Source organism: Calliphora vicina, chromosome 5 (genome assembly GCF_958450345.1).
Source record: "Calliphora vicina chromosome 5, idCalVici1.1, whole genome shotgun sequence".
NCBI lineage: Eukaryota > Metazoa > Arthropoda > Insecta > Diptera > Calliphoridae > Calliphora > Calliphora vicina.
The window spans coordinates 23,045,486-23,068,494 of record NC_088784.1 but is presented as its reverse complement, the minus strand read 5'-3'; the positions used below and the strand labels follow the sequence as shown (position 1 = coordinate 23,068,494).

The window sequence follows — 23,009 nt, the reverse complement described above, 5'->3', positions numbered from 1 at the left end:
CAGACACTTTTTTCTATAGAGAAAAACTGTCTTCCAGTCAGACACTTTTTTCTATAGAGAAAAACTGTCTTCCAGTCAGACACTTTTTTCTATAGAGAAAAACTGTCTTCCAGTCAGACACTTTTTTCTATAGAGAAAAACTGTCTTCCAGTCAGACACTTTTTTCTATAGAGAAAAACTGTCTTCCAGTCAGACACTTTTTTCTATAGAGAAAAACTGTCTTCCAGTCAGACACTTTTTTCTATAGAGAAAAACTGTCTTCCAGTCAGACACTTTTTTCTATAGAGAAAAACTGTCTTCCAGTCAGACACTTTTTTCTATAGAGAAAAACTGTCTTCCAGTCAGACACTTTTTTCTATAGAGAAAAACTGTCTTCCAGTCAGACACTTTTTTCTATAGAGAAAAACTGTCTTCCAGTCAGACACTTTTTTCTATAGAGAAAAACTGTCTTCCAGTCAGACACTTTTTTCTATAGAGAAAAACTGTCTTCCAGTCAGACACTTTTTTCTATAGAGAAAAACTGTCTTCCAGTCAGACACTTTTTTCTATAGAGAAAAACTGTCTTCCAGTCAGACACTTTTTTCTATAGAGAAAAACTGTCTTCCAGTCAGACACTTTTTTCTATAGAGAAAAACTGTCTTCCAGTCAGACACTTTTTTCTATAGAGAAAAACTGTCTTCCAGTCAGACACTTTTTTCTATAGAGAAAAACTGTCTTCCAGTCAGACACTTTTTTCTATAGAGAAAAACTGTCTTCCAGTCAGACACTTTTTTCTATAGAGAAAAACTGTCTTCCAGTCAGACACTTTTTTCTATAGAGAAAAACTGTCTTCCAGTCAGACACTTTTTTCTATAAGAAAAACTGTCTTCCAGTCAGACACTTTTTTCTATAAGAAAAACTGTCTTCCAGTCAGACACTTTTTTCTATAAGAAAAACTGTCTTCCAGTCAGACACTTTTTTCTATAAGAAAAACTGTCTTCCAGTCAGACACTTTTTTCTATAAGAAAAACTGTCTTCCAGTCAGACACTTTTTTCTATAAGAAAAACTGTCTTCCAGTCAGACACTTTTTTCTATAAGAAAAACTGTCTTCCAGTCAGACACTTTTTTCTATAAGAAAAACTGTCTTGCAGTCAGACACTTTTTTCTATAAGAAAAACTGTCTTGCAGTCAGACACTTTTTTCTATAAGAAAAACTGTTTTGCAGTCAGACACTTTTTTCTATAAGAAAAACTGTCTTGCAGTCAGACACTTTTTTCTATAAGAAAAACTGTCTTGCAGTCAGACACTTTTTTCTATAAGAAAAACTGTCTTGCAGTCAGACACTTTTTTCTATAAGAAAAACTGTCTTCCAGTCAGACACTTTTTTCTATAGAAAAACTGTCTGCCAGTCAGACACTTTTTCTATTAATTAATTTGTTCGAAAACTTATGTATTCATAACTTTATGACACCTGCTTTAGTTTCCTTATTGTTATTAACTATAATCATAATTTCTTTATAATAATTGCTTATAAAAAGCCTTTAATTTAATATTTAAACAAATAATGCATTTTTTTCTTTGTATAAGAACTGACTTTAACATAAAATGCTTTTTAAATTAATGCAAAAAATCTCTATATTTAATTATAAATAGCAAAATACTTTATATTAATAAGACTCATAAACCTGCTAAAGACCTGTTTGACCCTGTAACAAATGTTTTCTTAAACTTGACTAATAATAGTTAAGACAAATGATAAAAAAAAAACCAAATCAAAATCAATAGCAAAGAAAATGAATTAAAAAAAAACTTATGAATAAACTAAAATTTATAAAGAAAATATCACAAAATTATAATTATAAACCCCGATTAAAAAAACAAAATTGAAACAAAACTATATAATTAAAAAAATAATAAAAAAAAACATTTCAAAATATGCAAAATTTATAAGCAGGTTTCAACAAAATTTTATATAAAATCAAAGAAGCTCTAAAATAGTAGCAAATATTTAAAAACAATGAAAATATTACAAATATTGCTGACATATTCCATAGATAATTGTAGAGATTTTTTATTAATTATTGCTTAATAACTCTTATTACAAAATCATAAATGAATGCGCACTATATTATTTAGGAGCGATGATATTTTAATTATAGATTTTGGAGGGGAATTAAATAAATAAACATGAATAATAGATTATCTTACTTGCTAAATAATTAAACAATTCACAATGAACACGATTACATATAAAAGTAAAGTAATGAAAATTGCATAAATTCAAATCTGCAGTGAATTTTGGGACACCTTTCAGTTTCAGGGCTCCGGAAATTTAGGTAGTTTTAATAAAACTAATGTATTTTTAGAATTTTTATACAAATTTCATGGAAATTTTGAGCTCAAATTAATTTGGATTCAATTTTTTTCCCGGAGTCAACATTTGTTTTGTTCTCACTAAAATTTTCTAAATTTGGGAAAGTCTCCCTTAAATTTTTTTATAAAAAATAAAGGTTTTTAGAGTATAAATTAGTTATTTAATAAGCAGCTAAGGTTCATTTTTTAGCCTTTAGTTATTTTTCAACAAGCTTTCTAATCGAGCACATAATTTGTTCAACATACTTCGCTTGGGGATACTTCCCATATTTGAAAAATTTATGGTGCATAAAAGTATAGCATTATGGGTATCGTTGAAAAGGTTTTTGAAAGCTAAAACATAATTTGTAAAAATATTACTATATGTTCTTTCTAAAATAAAAAGTTATACAACAAAATGTAATTTTGTTCAAGTATTTTGTATGGGAGTTGTGAGCAAATTGAGTACTTTTAAAATTATTTTAATATAGCCGTAATGTCCTCATTAAAAGAAAAAGTTTGATATACATATTGTGAATTTTATGAAAAAAAAAGCTTTCGCTTGGGGGTACTTCCCATATTTTAAAAAATATATGGTGTATAAAAATATAGCATTATGGGTATCGTTGAAAAGCTTTTTGAGAGCTCTATAATAATATGTAAAAATATTGCTACATGTTCTTACTAAAATAAAAAGTTATAAGACTAAATGCAATTTTGTTCAAGTATTTTGTATGGGAGATGGGCATAAATTGAGATATTTTAAAATTATTATATTATTGTTCATTTTATGAAAAAAAAACTTCAGCTTGGGGGTACTTCCCATATTTTAAAAAAATTATTATGAAGAAAAGTATAGCAAAATGGGTATCGTTGAAAAGGTTTTTGGAAGCTATATAATAATATGTAAAAATATTGCTAAATATTCTTACTAAAATAAATAGTTATGAGACAAAATGTAATTTTGTTCATGTATTTTGTATGGGAGATGGGCATAAATTGAGATATTTTAAAATTATTTTAATATAGTCGTAATGTACTCAAAAATACAAAAAGTTTGATATAAATAGTGTCAATTTTATAAAAAAAAAATCAGTTGGGGGTATTTCCCATATGGAAAAAAAATTATTTGTCTAGAAAAGTATAGCATTATGGGTATCGTTGAAAAGGTTTTTAAAAGCTATATAATAATATCTAAAAATATTGCTATATGTTCTCACTAAAATAAAAAGTTATAAAAGAAAATGTAATTTTTTTCAGGGGTAAGTTAATTGAGAAATTTTAAAATTATTTTAATATAGGCATAATGTACTCAAAAAAAGAAAGAGTTCGATATATATTTTGTGATAAACACTTTCGCATAGGAGTACTTCCCATATTTATAAAAGGTTTATCATGTAGTATACTATTACATTATGGGTATCATTGGAAAGGTTATTTTGAGATATATAAGAATATATAAAAATATTGTTACATGTTCTCAGTAAATTAGAATGTTATTTAGCAAAATATAAGTTTTTTAAGCTATTTTATATGGGAGATGTGTTCAAATTTAGAAACTTGAAAATTATTTTAATATAGGTGTAATGTACTCATGAAAATAAAAAGATTGATATACATATTGTCAATTTTATGAAGAAAAAAAAATCGCTTGGGGTTACTTCCCATATTTAAAAAATGTATAGTTTATAGCATTGTGGGTATCATTGAAAAGGTTTTTGAAAGCTCTATAACAATATGTAAAAATATTGCTACATGTTCTTACTAAAATAAAAAGTTATAAAGCAAAATGTAATTTTTTTCAAGCATTTTGTATGGAAATTGTGAGCAAGTTGAAATATTTTAACATTTTTTTAATATATGCTTAATGTACTCAATAAAAGAAAAGGTTTGATATATATTTAATGATAAACACTTTCGCCTAGGGGTACTTCCCATATTTGTAAAAGGTTAATCATGTAGTAAACTATTACGTTATAGGTATCATTGGAAAGGTTCTTTTAAAATATACAAGAATATGTAAAAATATAGTTACATGTTCTCAATAAATTAAAGAGTTATCCACCAAAATGTAATTTTTTGAGCTATTTTATATGGGAGATGTGTTGAAAGTTATAAATTTGAAAATTATTTTAATATAGATGTAAAGTACTCATGAAAATAAAAAGTTTGATATACATATTGTAAATTTTATGAAGAAAAAAAATTCGCTTGGGGTTACTTCCCATAATTAAAAAATGTATAGTTTATAGCATTATGGGTATCGTTGGAAAGGTTTTTAAGAGCTTTATAATAATATATAAAAATATTGTTACATGTTCTTATTAAATTCATAAGTTATTTAGCAAAATGTAAGTTTTTTAAAGTATTTTATATGGGAGATGTGGAGAAATTTAATAATTTTAAAATTATTGTAATATAGGCGTAATGTACTGAAAAAATGAAAGAGTTTGATATGTATATTGCCCATTTTCAGAAAAAAAAATTTTTGAAACAAAAAAAATTTCAAAATTTTGAACCAAAAAAAATTAAAAAAAATTTTTTTTAACAAATCTTATATGATTTCAGTTTGTATGTAAATTTAAGCTTAAAAATTAATATAATAATTATCAAAGCCCCCAAAAATTTAGAAGAAAGAGTTTTTAAGAAATTAATCTTGGTTTTAATGAGATATTAGAAATCGCCATTTTTGTACATATTTCGAAAAACTTATTTTCAAATTTATTTCAGATTTTGTAAAACCTCATTTTCTCTTTTACACATTACAGTTTAATAGTTTCATCACTGCCTCAAAATAAAGTGTAACAAATATTTCAAATCTAAATCGAAAAATTCCCCTCCATTTAACACCCCTTCAACTAATTAAAAAGATAAGAATATTATTGCCAAACTAAAGCAAATATAGCATTTAAATAATTAAAGAAAAACAAAAACAGAAAAAAAGTGAAAAATAAATCAAAGAAAAAAACCTGATGATTGGTAACGTTTTTTTTTTCATTCGTAAAGCAGGTTAACAAACGCAATTGTCTCGTCATTAGCAGCACAAAAAAGTAAAAAGTAAAGAAATAGTTGCGTATAATCAAGCCAGCCAGCCAGCCAACAAACATTTATTGAGGACTTGATATCAAATTATTTCTGTTGCGATTTGTATACAATCATATACATAGTAGCAAAAATAATAATGGTGATGACGTTATTTAGTGATCGGAGTAGAGGATTTTGTTAGTTTTAAGTATATGTTTACAATAAATAATATCAATGTCATTGATTTGAAACATTATTGAGGTAGTCTTCTCTCTCTCTTTGTAGTTAATGGTTTTTAATGTGACCAGTTACTGATCACACACTTGTTTGCCTAAAAAACATCAGCCACAATGTCCGAGTATGGCTTTTGGTAATAAGTATTATTTCATTTGTATTATTATGTATGTGTGTTTGCGTTCATGATAAGTATTATAAAATGGTTTTATATTACGTTAGTTTTATGTTATTATGAAGTATTTTTTGTGCGCTTCCAGCGGTTACTCACATTTCAATGCACGAATATTTTATAGTATATGTGGAAAAAAAATGAGCTGCACCGTGGAAGAAGAAAAAAAAAAAGACTACAAACAAAACGACAATTTTTACTTTCATTTGAAACGTGTTTTCAACAACCAACACGTAGTTGTATCAGCAATCAGACATACAACAACAATTTTGTTGTTACAACAAAATACTATAGACAGCGGACACAACAACAAGCAACAATATTTAAAGCTGTTTTTACTCATACACACACCTTTTTTTCCCCCAAAAGCTTCCGCACGTTTTAGTTTAAGCAGCTATCGATCGATCGATCGTTCGTTCATTCGATCGGGCGCGTTTGAGTGAATGCATAAATGAGTGAGACCAATTTGCAGTTTCATCTGGAAAAAAACAAACAAACAAACAAACGTACAATGTTGTGTCTTGAACAAACAGAAAGAGGGTAGTTTCATGTTAGAAAGATCGGAAATTTCTAAAAAATAAAAGTGATCGCTAAAAAAAATATTTTTCTTTCAGTCACAATATAAATAATTTAAATTGTATTGGCTTTGAGCCTGCACTAATATGCAGATGTTAAAATTTTTTAGCATTTTGTAGCAATTATTTAACAAGCTTTCGTAAAATATACCATCAAGATATAATTCAGCTAAAATCAAATGCAAAATGTTGGAATTTTTTAATAAAACATTTTACGTTTTTTCTCATATTTAGTATATATTAATTTCTATAGAATTTTTAGTTTAATTTAAATTCCTAAATGATTTTTTTTTTAAAAAAATTTAAATTTTTTGGTCAAAATTTTTAAAATTTTTCAGAACAAAAATTTTTTTGATTCAGAAAATGATCAATATATATCTCATAATTTTTAAAAATTTGAGTACATTATCACTGTAATAAAATAATTTTAAAATTTCTAAATTTTTTCACATCTCCCATATAAAATATAGGAAAAAATATAGTTTTTCATATGAAACTTTTTAATTTAATAAGAACATGTAGCAATATTTTTACATATTATTATATATCTTACAAAAACCTTTCCAACGATACCCATAATGCTATACTTCTGTGCACAATTAATTTTTCCTTATATGAGAAGTACACCCTAGCGAAAGATATCAAAGTAATTATATACCCCATTAGAAAGCTGCTTAAAAACTAAATTAGTAAATGTTAAAACTTAATATCAGTTGCATATTAATTATTCAAAATAAACCTTATTTTATATTTGATGGGGGAGAACTTCCCAAAAAATTTTTACAAAATTTTAAGCAATATGTATCTCAAAATTTTTATTTTGTTGAGTACATTATCACAGTAATAAAATAATTTAACAATTTCTAAATTTTTTCACATCTCCCATATAAAACATGTGAAAAAATTTAGTTTTTTAGGTAAAACTTTTTAATTCAATAAGAACATGTAGCAATATTTTTACATATTGTTCTATATCTTAAAAAATCTTTCCAACGATACCCATAATGCTATACTTGTCATTACAATTAATTTTTCCACATAGGGGAAGTACGCCCTAGCGAAAGATTTCGAAACTATTTTTTATATAGTTGGAAAGCCTGTTGAAAACTTAATAATTAAATGATAAAATTTAAAAACATCTACATATTAAATAAGCAAGTTATAGCCTAAAAACCATTCTATAGAGGAAACCATCCCCTATCAAAAAATGTAGCTTTGTTTGAATGGTTTTTCATCACAGAACGAAAATCAAAGCATTAAAATTTAAATCCTTCTAAATACTTCTCAATATAAAACTCCCCCCACACACAGAAATATCTTTAAAAAAAACTGCTCAGAACAGTAGAGTATCAATAATTCTAATTTCTAACTCCGTTTATTTGCTACCAATAAGTGTAGCCAGCTTTCTTGTTTGAGTCTTTATTTCATGGCCTTTTTCCTTTTAATACAAAACTCCCCCTATACACAAACCTTTCAAATGACTAACGTTTTTTTTAAACTAAATTCTATGAGAAAATTATGTTTTTACAGTTGAATTGAATTTAAAAGGGAAATTAGGATTTAAAGCTGCAACTTTGTTTAAGAAAAAATAAACCTCTTAAATCAACAACTATTTCCATAAACACATTTTTTTGAAGCCGGGTTTTATTTTCCAATATATAAGTTTCTAGTATCTTTTTGTTTCTCAAAAATTAGGTAATTGTTTTGTGGTTTTTAATGCCAGTCGATTGTGTTGTAAATGTCACTCAATAACAATTGTTGGAAATAAAAAAAAATCCCCAATTCACTTAGAGTTTTATTGTTTGTAAATATATGGGAAACTATGTTGGGTTTATGGTTTTGTTTTTTTTTTTGTCCGATCAACAAGTGACAATTGATTTTCAATTGTATGTCTAGTGAATGTTATACATTTGTTGGAATAATTGTTTTCTAACAACAATTTTTAAAATATGTAAACAAAAACTTAAATTGACATAGTTTCTTTTTTGTTTGGTTTTCTTTAGAGAAATAATTGCTTAAATAGCGTTAAACATTTTTAAAATAGATTGATTGTAGTTAATGATCATTTCATGGTATTTGATGGAAGATTATAGTAAAGAAAGACAAAAAGTTCTGTTGATTTTCAATAGAAAATTTCACAAAAATTAAATATTTTATGAAAATAAATAAAATATAGCATTTATCTAGTTTGAGTCTAGCTTCAATCATTGCTCTTTATATTGAGCAATTCTAGCTTTAATCGTACTGCAATCATAATTCTTTATATCGATTAAGTCTAGCTTTAATTTAGTTTGAATCTAGCTTCAATTGTAGTACTTTATATTGATCAATTGTAGCTTTAATTTAACTTCAATCATAGTTTTTTATATTGATCAAATCTTACTTTAATCTAGTTTGAATCCAGCTTCAATCGTTGTTCTTTTCATTGATCAAATCTTACTTTAATCTAGCTTCAATCTTAATTCTTTATAACAATCAAATCTAGCTTCAATCTTACTTCAATCTTACTTCAAATGTATTTTCACTTCAATCGTAGTTCTTTATATTTAAATCTAGCTGTAACCAGACTTCAATTGTATTTTTTTAATCAAGTTTAAATCGTAGTTCTCTACGTTGAATAATTATAGCTTCAATCTGGCCTCATATTGAACAATACCAGCTTCAATATAACTTCAAGTTCATTATGTTGACAAATTCAAGCTTCAATCCTTGTTCTTAATATTGAACAATTTTAGTTTGAATTTAGCTTCAATCATGGTTATTTTTGTTGAACAATTTTAGTTTTAATCCAGTTTGAATTTAGCTTCAATCATTGTTCGTTATGTTGTACAATTTTAGCTTCAATCATGGTTCTTTATGTTGAACAATTTTAGCATCAATCAAGCTTCAATCGTGGTTTCTTATCTTGAACAATTTTAGCTTCAATCAAGATTCAATTGTGGTTCTTTATATTGAACAATTCTAGCTTAAATCCATCGTCAATCATGGTTCTTTATGTTGAACAATTTTAACTTCAATCGAGGTTCTTTATGTTGAACAATTTTAGCTCAATCGTGGTTCTTTATGTTGAACTATTCTAGCTTCAATCATGCTTCAAACGTGGTTTTTTATGTTGAACAGTCTTAGCTTCAATCATGCTTCAATCGTGGTTATTTATGTTGAACAATTTTAGCTTCAATCATGCTTCAATCGTGCTGCTTTATGTCGAACAATTCTAGCTTCAATCAAGCTTCAAACGTGGTTCTTTATGTTGAAGAATTTTAGCTTCAATCATGGTTCTTAATGTTGAACAATTCTAGCTGCAATCATGCATCAATCGTGGTTCATTATGTTGCAAAAGTTTAGCTTCAATCAAGCTTCAATCATGGTTCTTTATGTTGAATAATTCTAACTTCAATCATGCATCAATCGTGGTTCTTTATGTTGAACAATTTTAGTTTTGTACCAGTTATTTCAGCATGTGGCCTAGCGTTGTCATGATGGAATATTACGATTTCATGTATGCCTGCATATTCTGGGCGTTATTCGGCCAATGATCGCTTCAAATGAATCAGTTGCGTTCGGTATAAGTTCTATATGATGGTCTGGCCAGATTTCAGCAGCTACAGAGCATTACCTTAGTGCCATGGATATTTGACTTTGGTGTTGATTCGGCTGGTTTGCCGGGTTTCACATCTCTTCTATCCCTTAAGCTTCGGGTTATCGTAGTGTAGCCATTTTTCATCACAAGTAATAATTCGGTGCAAAAAATGATTTTCTTTTATAGCGTTCAAGCAGAATTTCAGACATACAAAATCATTTTTCAATGTCTCTCAGCTTCAATTCGTATATTAAGCAATTTGGTTGAAACAAAGTTCGTTGCTAAGCTCTTTTGTTTTGCTCTCTGTTAATTCTGAGTAACTGAATTAAAGTTCGTTGCTAAGCTCTTTTTTGTTCTCAGCTAATTCTGAGTAAATGAATTAAAGTTTGTTGCTAAAGTCTTTCGTTTTGTTCCCTTCTAATGCAGAGTAAATAAACTAATGTTCGTTGCTTAACTCTTTTGTTTTGTTCTCTACTAATGCTGAGTAAATGAAGTAAAGTTCGGTGCTTAACTCTTTTGTTTTGCTCACTGTTACTTATGAGAAAATGAATTAAAGTTCGTTGCTAAAATCTTTCGATTTCTTCCCTTCTAATGCAGTGTAAATAAACTAATGTTCGTTGCTTAACTCTTTTGTTTTGTTCTCTGCTAATGCTGAGTAAATGAAGTAAAGTTCGTTGCTTAACTCTTTTAATTTGTTCCCTTCTAATTCTCAGTAAATGAATTAAAGTTCGTTGCTAAACTCTTTCGTTTTCTTCCCTTCTAATGCTGAGTAAATGCAGTTAAATTAATGATTTTAACTAAAACTAGTTTAATAAAAACTTTAATAAGACATATTAAGAATAAAATTATAAAATTAACAAATATTTGTCCAAATATTTAAGTATAAAATAAAAAATATTTTTTTTTATTTTTATCTGTTCATTTAAAGGGCTTTAATCTTTTTTTAATGCTCTAGTTTTGTTTTTTTTTTAAAAAAACTTAATATTATTTATAATAATACAATAGTAGAAAATAAAAACAACCTAAACACTATGAGAGCTAAAATAAAGCAAAACTGTTTGAAAAAAAAGTAGAGTTTAAACAAAAAGTTGTCTTTATGACGACAAGGTAAACCACATTTTGGTTTGTTTTGTTATTATTGTTACTCTTATTTCTGTTTTCTTGTATTATTATTGTTGTTTAACGCCAGTACATACTAACGAATACATATGTTTGGTTTATAATATAGTATTAGTCTTGCATCCCACTTAAAGTATTTCAATCGACTTAGAATCACTTTTTGAGTCGATTTGAAGATGTCCCTCCGTCCGTCTGGCTGTCCATGTAAACTTGAGTGCAAAGTGCAGGTTGCAATTTTGAAGATATTTCGATAAGATGTGTTTTTTCGGCCCATGGAGGAAGCACTAATTAGTTCTAAGTACTGTGAAAATTTACTGGAAAAGTAAGGCGAATGTCCCCTTCAGAAAATGACTTTAACATTCATCACTGTCTTATAATAATTAATATCGTAAAATTAAATTGGTTATAAATAAGTTTAATATGCCTAAATCTTTCTACCAATTTTAGGGAGAATCGGTCCATAAATAACCCTACCCCCCATATAACACTATATTTTATTGTCACATATTGATGGTGGCTATACAAGATTCGTTACAGTCGATTATAACACTCTTACTTGTTTGTATTTACCATTTTAATTCTCCCATATACGTGTGTTTCACAAAAATCGTGTATTCTTTAGAGAAATATACTTAAAAATAAATTCAATAAGTAATATAAGGGTATCTAGCCATTTATAGCCGGTTTAATAATGATTTATTTTTAGCTTAGTTTAGTTTCTTTTTTTGCTCAAGTTTTGTTTTGTTATTTATCATGACTTTTTTGCAGTTTGTAAGACAACAGCCATAATAACGGTCAATTTAACGTATGTTCTGTACTTTGACTTGTGTTGTTAATAATAATTGATTTAAAAAAACGGTTTAAACCCTTTTTATTAAATAACTGGTTTCTGGTTTATTTTTTATTATTTTTAACAAAGGAATAATAAATCATGAAAGAGTTTTATTAATAAGTAAAATGTGTGCTACATGTTGGAACATATGTACTTAATAAGTGTAATAAAAAAGCATTGTAAATCTTTGTCGTCAAACATTTATTAGGGGTATTTTCGACGAACCAGCCATAGTCTCTGAAAGCTCTTAAGATATCTCAAAGATCTCCCAAAGTTCTCACCAACATATTAGAAAATGCAATAAAAATATTAAAAATCTCTGGTTGGAGACATCGAAAAGTTGATTACAACTGACAAAGAAACATTTTTAAATCGAGTTTATTAAACAAAATAACTTCCCGGTTAAAAACTTGGTACTAACTTGCAATTACAAAATAACACAATATTCAATGACAACCACATACCGTTTGCATTACCCAAACGTAGTTGAGTAATGACTTAATCATTTGGCATTTAATTGGGTGTGATTAAACGAAATCTTGAATCCACAAAGGATTTTTAACAAATTGCTAAGAACTACTAGAATAAGAATATATTTTTGTATAAATTTGAGATCTAAATTCCAATTCTACTCTGTGATATTATCCCCCTTTAAGATTAATTTGTTTGAAATCAAAGATTTCTTCAGTACAAAAAGGCAAATAAATGTTCGTACATACATTTATATACAAACAACTAAAAAAATTTTAACAACAACCCCCCATAATGAGTTTGTTATAAACTTGTTAATTTTGTCTTAACATTTGATTTGTTTACTTTGATAATTTATTTATAATTAATTGATTTTATATTAATTGTATACAAAACAGAGGCCAGCTAAATAGCATACTTTACACAACTCAAAGCAACTCAAATCTAACATCAGTGGTAGGTTTTTGAAAGCTAACAGTTTAATTTCTATCAAGTTTGAATCTAGCTTCAATCGCAGTTCTATGTTATAAACAATTCTAAATTCAATACATCTTCAATTGTGGCTCTTTGTGTTGAACAATTTTAGTTTCAATCCAGCTTCAATCGTTGTTCTTTATATAGAAAAATTCTAGCTTAAATCAATGCTTCAATCGTTGGTTTTTCTGTTGAGCAATTCTAGTTTCAATCATGCTTGAATCGGCGTTCTTTGTGTGGAAGAATTTTAGCTTCAATCAAGATTCAATCGTGGTTCTTTATTTTAAACAATTCTAGCTTAAATTCAGCTTCAATCGTGGTTCCTTATCTCGAACAATTATAGCTTCAATCAAGATTCAATCGTAGTTCTCCATATTGAACAATTCTAGCTTAAATCCAGCTTCAATCGTGGTTCTTTATGTTGAACAATTTTAGCTTTAATCAAGCTTCAATCGTGCTTCTTTATGTTGAACAATTCTAGCTTCAATCATGGAGCTTTATGTAGAACAATTCTAGCTTCAATCATGCTTCAAACGTGGTTCTTTATGTTGAACAATTTTAGCTTCAATCGTGGTTCTTTATGTTGAACAATTTTAGCTTCAATCGTGGTTCTTTATGTTGAACAATTTTAGCTTCAATCGTGGTTCTTTATGTTGAACAATTATATAGCTTCAATCGTGAGACATATTTCTGGCTCATCTTTTGAGACCAAGAACGAATCAAGACCAATTTCGGATACTCTGTTCCAAAGAGAAGCGTATCCCAGAGAGAGCGTTCTGTATCGATCGAAACAAACAGTAGTCGGGCGGTGTAAGGTCTGGCCTATAAGATGGGTGAAGCAAAACTTTCCAACCACTTCATTCTAAATAGTTTTTAACAGGTATTTCAGCATGTGGCCTAGCGTTGTCATGATGGAATATTACGATTTCATGCATGGTTGCATTTTCTTGGCGTTTTTCGACCAATGATCGCTTCAAATGAATCAGTTGCGTTCGGTATAAGTTCTATATGATGGTCTGGCCAGATTTCAGCAGCTACAGAGAATTACCTTAGTGCCATGGATATTTGACTTTGGTGTTGATTCGGCTGGTTTGCCGGGTTTCACATCTCTTCTATCTCTTAAGCTTCGGGTTATCGTAGTGTATCCATTTTTCATCACAAGTAATAATTCGGTGAAAAATGATTTTCTTTTACAGCGTTCAAGCAGAATTTCAGACATACAAAATCATCTTTTAAGGTCTCTCAGCTTCAATTCGTATAGTAAGCAATTTGGATGAAGCAAAGTTCCTTGCTAAGCTCTTTTGTTTTGCTCTCTGTTAATTCTGAATAAATGAACTAAAGATCGTTGCTTAACTCTTTTGTTTTGTTCTCAGCTAATTCTGAGTAAATGCATTAAAGTTCGTTGCTAAAATCTTTCGTTTTGTTCCCATCTAATGCAGAGTAAATAAACTAATGTTCGTTGCTTAACTCTTTTGTTTAGTTCTCTCCTAATGCTGAGTAAATGAATTAAAGTTCGTTGTTAAAATCTTTCGTTTTGTTCCCTTCTAATGCAGTATAAATAAACTAATGTTCGATGCTTAACTCTTTTGTTTTGTTCTCTGCTAATACTGAGTAAATGAATTAAAGTTCGTTGCTAAACTCTTTCGTTTTCTTCCCTTCTAATGCAGTGTAAATAAACAAATGTTCGTTGCTTAACTCTTTTGTTTTGTTCTCTGTTAATTCTGTGTAAATGAAGTAAAGTTCGTTACTGAAATCTTTCGTTTTGTTCCCTTCTAATGCTGAGTAAATGAAGTTAAATTAATGATTTTAACTAAAACTAGTTTAATAAAAACTTTAGTAAGACAAATTAAGAAAAAAAAAAATTCTAGCTTGAATCAAGCTTCAATCGTGGTTATTTATGTTGAACAATTTTAGCTGCAATCAAGCTTCAATCGTGGTTCTTTATGTTGATCACTTGTAGCTTCAATCAAGCTTCAATCGCAGTTCTTTATATTGAACAATCTTAGCTTCAATCAAGCCTCAATTATGGTTTTTTATGTTGAACAATTTAAGCTTCAATCGTGGTTCTTTCTATTGAACAATTCTAGCTTAAATCATGCTTCAATCGTGGTTTTTTATATTGAACAATTTAAGCTTCAATCGTGGTTTTTTATATTGAACAATTCTAGCTTAAATCATGCTTCAATAGTGGTTTTTTATGTTGAACATTTCTAGCTTCAAACTAGTATGAATTTAGCTTCAGTCGTAGGTTTATGCTTAATTCTTGTTTGGATCTACTAGATTCTGTCATAGTTCTTTATGTATGACAATTTTTGGTTGAATCTTTGTCTTGTTTGAATGAAGCTAGCTTCTGTCTTGTTTGAATCAAGCTTTAATCGTAGATCATTATGTTGGACATTTCCAAGCTTCAATCTGACTTCGATCTAGTTTGAGTCTGGCGTCAATTGTAAAATTCTATCATTATTTTGATTAAAAGAATTTCTAAAATTCTTAATAATTTAAACATTTCTTTTTACTTCAGCCTCACTGTCTTGTCTTAACGTTGAAATGCTTTTGTTTATAAAAATCGTGTTTATTTAATATTTTGTATTGGAGTTCTAGTACAATAATAACATTTTTTTTGTCGTCTCTGTTTAATATTCAGGTTTTTCTTGTCATTTATGACACTCGAATCTTTAAAAAAATCTCATAAAAATTTGCGGTTACTTTATTTGTTTGTAGTTTAAACCAGTTTAAAATACATAACTTTTTGCTAGACTTAATAATAATAGAAGATTGTTTTATTTTTTTCTTAGCAGATGTTTTTTTTTAAGTTACTAAAGATTTTAATATGATTTTTAGTGCATTGGTTTAAAGAACTAAACAACAAAAAAAATAAGAAATAATTAAGTTTTAATTTAATGGCAAAATGTTGGGTTTAGCGTGAAAATAAGCTAAGTCTATATTTAAAGAAAATAAAGTTTTTTTTAATAGAAAATAATTTCTTGTTTAATCAAAATTTACTTTAATTTGTTTGGTCATTATTATTTATATTTTATTTAAGTGTTAATTGCAATTACCTGCCATTTTTTCATTTATTTTCAAACCTAATTATTTCAATTAAATAAAATTTCATTACAAACTTCAGTTTTTTGTTTATGCCTTTAAATAACTAGAGTAGTTTTTTTATTGATTTATATTGACGGTATGTGTTCAAATGCATTAATTGGTTAACAAAAAATGGGCCAAGGTTAATGAACAAAAACTGGAATAAGGGCTTAAAATTGTTGTAAGCATTTAGGTAAAAGTTTTATTGAATTTAATTAAGTAAATGAATTTGTAAACAGAAACAATATATTGTAAACAATCTCAGGAATTTATAAATGTTTAAAAGTTTATATTTATAACATGTTTAAACTAATGAATTATTTGGCAATTAAAGCAAGATATCAAAATGTTTCTTAAGTAAATAAAAAACTAGTTAAAACCTGATAAATTTCAAACATAAAATTTACTTTAAATCTGTTTATAACTCTTATTAATAAATTTCTCAAGAATTACCATATTTTTTTTAATTTCCCAGCATAAATTTTAATCAACATTTTTTTTATTATTCTTGTCTTTTTATGCAGTTTCACAAACAAATGTCACCCCAACAACTGCAATCCATATTTCATGTCGATTCAGCTGACGCCGTGCCACACTACGAAGTCGTTCAACTTTTACATCACAACCATCCAGAACCAGCCACTCAAACACATCACAGCCACTACAGGCGCCGAAAACGCAGCGTCGAGCCTCTACAGCAAATGCAAGATCTCAAACAGCAAACTCGTGACAGCCAGCATGTCAAAAAGGATCTGAGTAAGAATCCCTACTACAGCCAACTGAAAGAGAAATCCTCTAAGGCTGTCCACTCGAATAGTGTATTCGAGGCGGCAAAGTCAGACAAACAGATTAAAGACATTAAAGAGCATAAAGTATCGTTTAATGCGTTTGGCAAAGATTTGAATTTGACACTGAAACAGACACAGGGTTTGTTCAAAAATGGCCAAGTGCATCGTTTGCCCATGTGGTATGTGGATAATGAAACGAATACCACACATGGCTTGAATTTGCAAAAGATTGAAGATGAGGTAAGTGAAATTGTATTTTGCGCCAAGGAAGTATAATAAAATTGAATTCATAGTTTATTTTACTCAGGTACTTGAATTTAAATTTCAAATCAAATTTCATTTCAAATGGCAGCAACTGTCACTGTTACGTCTACAAAATTAAAGCAAAATATCACATAAGTTACTTTTAATTTAGTGACTTTGAGACAAGTCAGTTTGTCTTTATTTTATTGCCATCTGTTATTTACATTTTGGTGTTTTATTTGTGTATTTGCAAACTATTATTATTACTATTATTTTCTTTATGATAGTTTAATTTAATTTCTTGTCTTTCTACTTTCATTTTCTCTCTTTTTTAATGTTTTTGTTGGTTTGCATCCCATTCAATAGCTCTTTAATATGTTAAACATTACTTTATTTATTTTGTCCCCCCCCAGATCTCTTTATTGTAAAAAGCATTAATGAAAGCCAAAGCAAACTTTAATACTATTTGTATTCAAACATTTCAGTTTATTTTTGCTGATTTTTTAATCAAATAAAACTTCCGCGTAACTTCCTCTCTCTCTCTGTCTCTCTTCCCATGAATTTGCAAAAATAATTTAAGTTTCTTGCAAATCCATTCAGTTTTGTTTTCTTTTATAAAATTAACATCAATTTGAAGTCTGCAAGTGCTTTAGTTTTTAATTGCCTTCATTTTTAATTCGCTGTGGTCACTTTTAAAGCCCCCAAACAAAAGACCTAAGGCACCTACAGAGTGTAATAATTTTGGTAACATTTTTTTTTTTTTTTTGTTTGAGGGGACCATAAAATTTAGGCCATTAATTATTTGGTTAAAAGCAGGAAATAAAACTTTTTTAATTGTTATTTTTACTTTCTGAATTCAAAGAGGTGTAATATGTTGTGGTGTCCCCTTGAAGCGGTCACAAACGTTCAGAATTTTTGTTGATTTAAAAAATATTCTTAAACAAATCCACTTGCTGGCCAAAAATCGTTGATTTCGCAATAAATCTCTAAAGACAATTTTACAAAAAATCGTTAATATTTTTAGCAAAAATATCTTATCTTTAAAAATTATTAATAATTACAAAAATAAGTAATTTTTTATATAAAAATCGACAAATTCAAAAAAAAAATCCCCAATTTGACCAAAATATTTGTTATGGTTTATTGACAGCAAATATCTATAAAAATTTCTAATTTTTACAAAAAATCGCTTATATCATAAAAATCGCCAAATAAAAAAAATCGCTAATTTCATTAAAATCACACATTTAAAAAAATATTTTTACTTGACAGAAAATTCTAAAAAAAATTATAATTTCTACAAAAAATCGCTAATATCATAAAAATCGCCAAATAAAAAAAACGCTAATTTCATTAAAATCGCAAATTTTATATTTTTTTTTGTTAATTTTACAAAAATTGTATATTTGAAGAAAATAACTCTAATTTAATTAACAAAAAATAATAAAAATCGCCAAATTTAAAAAAAAATAAATCGCCAAATTTCCTTTAAAATCGCTAATTTGCCCAAAATATTTATTATAGTTTATAAATACATAAATTCTACAAAAATTGCAAATTTTTACAAAAAAATCGCTTATAGTATAAAAATCGCCAAATAAAAAAAAATTATAATTTCTTTAAAATTTGTAATTCAAAAAAAAAATCGCCAATTTCATTAAAATCTTTAATTTTATCAAAATAATTATTATGTTTACTTGGCAGAAAAATTTTTAATTTTTAAAAAAAAATCGCTAATATCATAAATATCGCTAAATGAAAAAATAGCTAATTTCATTAAAATCGCAAATTTTATAAAGAAAAAAAATAGATATTTTGCTAATTTAAATAAAATTGCATATTTGAAGAAAATAACACCAATTTCAAAAATAGCAGAGATCGAAAATAACTCGTCCATTTACCAAAAAACCCAAATTGTGATTTATATTTTTGTGAAAATAACAGTTATAAAATTATTTCTAATTAAATGGTTTGGTATGACCTTTATTCGTTTTTGTTGTTTTTTAATGGTTTGGTGTGAGATAAACAATTCATTTGTTCTTGTTCTTAATAACTGTTACTTTCTTGTTTACAAATTATGGAATAATATGATAAGTATGAAGTCAGAGTAACAGAAATGAGAATTTTTATTTAAATTGTTATTAATATTTTGATAAATTTTATATATTTCAGCGTTGATTTGCATCAAATGCATTTTTGCTATTTATTTTTCATGTTCGCAAATAAAAGTCGCAAGATGACCTTTACGAAAAAAATAAATAATTAATCACTCATCCAGATTATTTATGTTTGTTTCATTTCTGTTTATCTCAACCCCAAACATAAAATGTTCTCGAATAAATCACTCTATCAGTGATATATCACAAAAAATTATTTTTAAATGGCTGCGAATGAAAATTTACCATTGAAATGAAAGTGAACCCCTTATTTTCGGTCTCTGAAAAATAGTAATTTTTTAAAAATCGCCAAATCCAAAAAAAATCGACAATTTATTTAAAATCGCTAATTTCACCACACTGTTTCTTATTGTTTAGACATAAAAAATTCCGGGTAAAACTCGGAATTTATTTTTTTGAGTCCAGTCAACAGTAATAAAAAAGCTCCCTAAAGTATGCAGTACAAATTTAGATATTTTATTTGCAAATAAATACAGGCGTATGTGAGTTGAAGAAACTTGAAGAACTAACCTTAGTAAATGCAAACGGGCGAAGCCGGGGCGGTCAACTAGTTATTTATAAATATACTTTTTTTTCGCTGTCCATTTTGCCCGAAATAACAATTGAAAACTAATAATTTAGAAAAGATAATATCTGTCATGATTAAAAAAAATAATTATTTGTTTTATTATTTATTATTTTTTTCTGACCCACTCTTTAACTATAATTTCATTAAAATCTCTCAATTTCATTAAAATCTCACATAAAGTGTATTAAATGGAAAACATAGTGTTTCTTTAGATTGTTATTTTTTGTATTGACCATGATTGATTTTGCATAAATGTTGCTGAATTTCAATGATTTTGATGATGAATTTCCTCCTTCAATGCTCAAGGAAATTGTGGGCTTGTTGGCATGTGTGTTTGACTACAAATATCCTCATAATAAGATGTCCAAAGGTGTTAAATCACACGATCTAGGGGGCCTATACTGATCACCGAAAGGAGAGAGTACATATCGAGGAAATGTCTCAGGCGGTAATTGAATTGTTTCAAGGGCATTGTTGAAACCACAGAAAGCTTTTCTTTTCGGCCATACCTATCAAGACTCTTTCCCAAAATCAGCACCAAACAGTAACACATTGGGCTTGCACTTGACTTTAAACAATCACATGTGGCTGCTCTGAATCCCAAAGCATTTCAAACTTGCCCACTTTTCTTGCAATTTTCTGGGTGCAATAAAAACTAGTCTTTCTTTCCTGATTGTAGGAAATATTTCATTTTAAATATGAAATATCTTTAAACTATCAAATATTTAACTATATAATTTATTAGATCTGTCCATTTGATATATTTTTTTTTATTAAACAAAAACTACTCATATTCAACATATCATGACCAATGGCTACCAAACACAAACAAAAAAAAAAAACTATAAACAAAATATTTCATGTGCAAAAAAACATATTTCGTTGTTCCGACAATTTGATTAAATAGCTTTTTTTAGCAAACACTTGAATAAGAAAAATACTTAAAATAAATAAAAAGTTTGAAGGCAAAACTATTTAAGTTTGTGCAGAAACAGGAAATTAACCTTTAACCAATTTAGCATTTATATGTTTCTTTTTTAATATTTTCAGTTGATGATAAGAGTAGAAAAGTTAAGATAAATTAGTGCTGGTTCACATACGTCAAGTTTACTTTAGCAGTTTATAGAAGAGAAGGGAGAGGAGAATAGATTGGAAAGATTTTCCTCTTTTCTTTCTCTCTCTCTCAACTCAAGCAAGACTTGCTCAAGTAAACTTGACTTGTGTGAACCAGCAATTATATAAAAGATTCAAGATTTTATTTAAGAATATTAAAGAATGCTAACGAAACCAATAACAATTTCACAAAATATGAAAGATATTTGAAATTTTCCCACAAAATGATTTGAAGTTTATTGATTCATGGTGCCTGTGTACTCCTCCTTATAAAGTTTTAACAAAATTTTGTTTAAATTTTTCATTTTATTTAAAAGAAATCTGTCAATTTGTTATTTATGACAATCAAAAGTGTGTGAAATCTTTGTTTAAAAAAAACAATTATAATTCAATTTATAGAAAACCATCTTCTCCCTCAATTTTGATTTATATTTTAACACTTACAACAGTTCAAAATTTTTATAATTTTCTTAGATTTAGACACATTAATCAACATAAATAATAAATATGCATAGAAAATTTAAACAATGAAACTTTGCAAAAGAAAAACAGTTAAAGATTTATAACCTCTAAATAGAAATATTCAACCAAAAAATAAGAAAAAACTAGGTCATTTCAACAAAGAGAAAAAAGCAAACTGAAAATTTGTTTAAGAACTTTAAAACATTTAATATTTTGACGCCATTTTATATTATTTTTCTGCTAGACAAACCTTAATTTGAATATTTACTTCCAGCTATAATTCTTACTAAACAAAATGCTTTTATTAAGAGTTATTTTTTCATTTTCATCTGTAGTTTATTACAAATTTGTTAAGTTTATGAACGTAATAAAAATGTAAGGCCTTTTATATTAAGTGTCTAAAAGATTTAAAGTTTATTTCTACAAAAAAAACTTTTATTACAATTTTAACAAACATTTTATTAACAAATTTGCTTTTAAAAGTCTATAATTTGCACACGATCAATGAACCATTTGTTGAAGCCATTAATTTGCCTAAATTCATAGTTTGTTTTGAAAGAGATTGACATTTAAATGGCTACACATTTCGTGTTTGAGAAATGACAAAAGGATCAAACGCTGAGGAATGAAACTTTATTTTACAAAAAAAAAAGTTTATCATAAAAATTTGGTGGCCTCTAAAGATTCCCAAACGAATTTTCTTAAGAATTTTCAAGGAGTCTAAGATTCACTGCTTTTGTCTAATGTTCATTATAGGCCAGCAGACAAGGTGTCCTATTACCCGCATTGGTCTAACTATGACCTTAATTGATAAAACATAATTAAAAGTTGTAACAAATAATAAATTTGAGAAATTGACTTAGCTAAGCTAAATAGTTGTTAGTTAGTTTTACAAAATTCCTTTAAACATTTGACAACTGTTGTAAACTTACATATTACAAGACATTTAAACATTTGCCGGTCTATTAGACTCTGGTCTACTAGACTCTGGAATATTAGTCTCTGGTCTATTAGACTCTGGTCTATTAGACTCTGGTCTATTAGACTCTGGTCTATTAGACTCTGGTCTATTAGACTCTGGTCTATTAGACTCTGGTCTATTAGACTCTGGTCTATTAGACTCTGGTCTATTAGACTCTGGTCTATTAGACTCTGGTCTATTAGACTCTGGTCTATTAGACTCTTGTCTATTAGACTCTTGTCTATTAGACTCTGTTCTATTAAACTCTGGTCTGGTCAAAAATTTTCTATTAGACTTTGGTGTATTAGACTCTGTTCTATTAGACTCTGCTCTATTAGACTCTTGTCTATTAGACTCTTGTCTATTAGACTCTTGTCTATTAGACTCTTGTCTATTAGACTCTTGTCTATTAGACTCTTGTCTATTAGACTCTTGTCTATTAGACTCTTGTCTATTAGACTCTTGTCTATTAGACTCTGGTCTATTAGACTCTTGTCTATTAGACTCTGGTCTATTAGACTCTGGTCTCTTAGACTCTGCTCTATTAGACTCTTGTCTATTAGACTCTTGTCTATTAGACTCTTGTCTATTAGACTCTTGTCTATTAGACTCTTGTCTATTAGACTCTTGTCTATTAGACTCTTGTCTATTAGACTCTTGTCTATTAGACTCTTGTCTATTAGACTCTGGTCTATTAGACTCTTGTCTATTAGACTCTGGTCTATTAGACTCTGGTCTCTTAGACTCTGGTCTATTAGACTCTTGTCTATTAGACTCTTGTCTATTAGACTCTTGTC

General features: G+C 27.8%; 1 protein-coding gene across 2 annotated transcripts in view; it reads left to right on the top strand.

The window, feature by feature from the left end:
* Nucleotides 1-23,009, top strand: part of sona (sol narae) — a 157,763-nt gene that overhangs the window by 12,562 nt on the left and 122,192 nt on the right. For both annotated transcript variants that reach the window (XM_065513546.1, XM_065513545.1), the window contains exon 2: nucleotides 16,425-16,928. In XM_065513546.1, coding sequence (XP_065369618.1) covers nucleotides 16,425-16,928 — 504 coding nt within the window. The remainder of the gene's footprint in view (nucleotides 1-16,424; nucleotides 16,929-23,009) is intronic.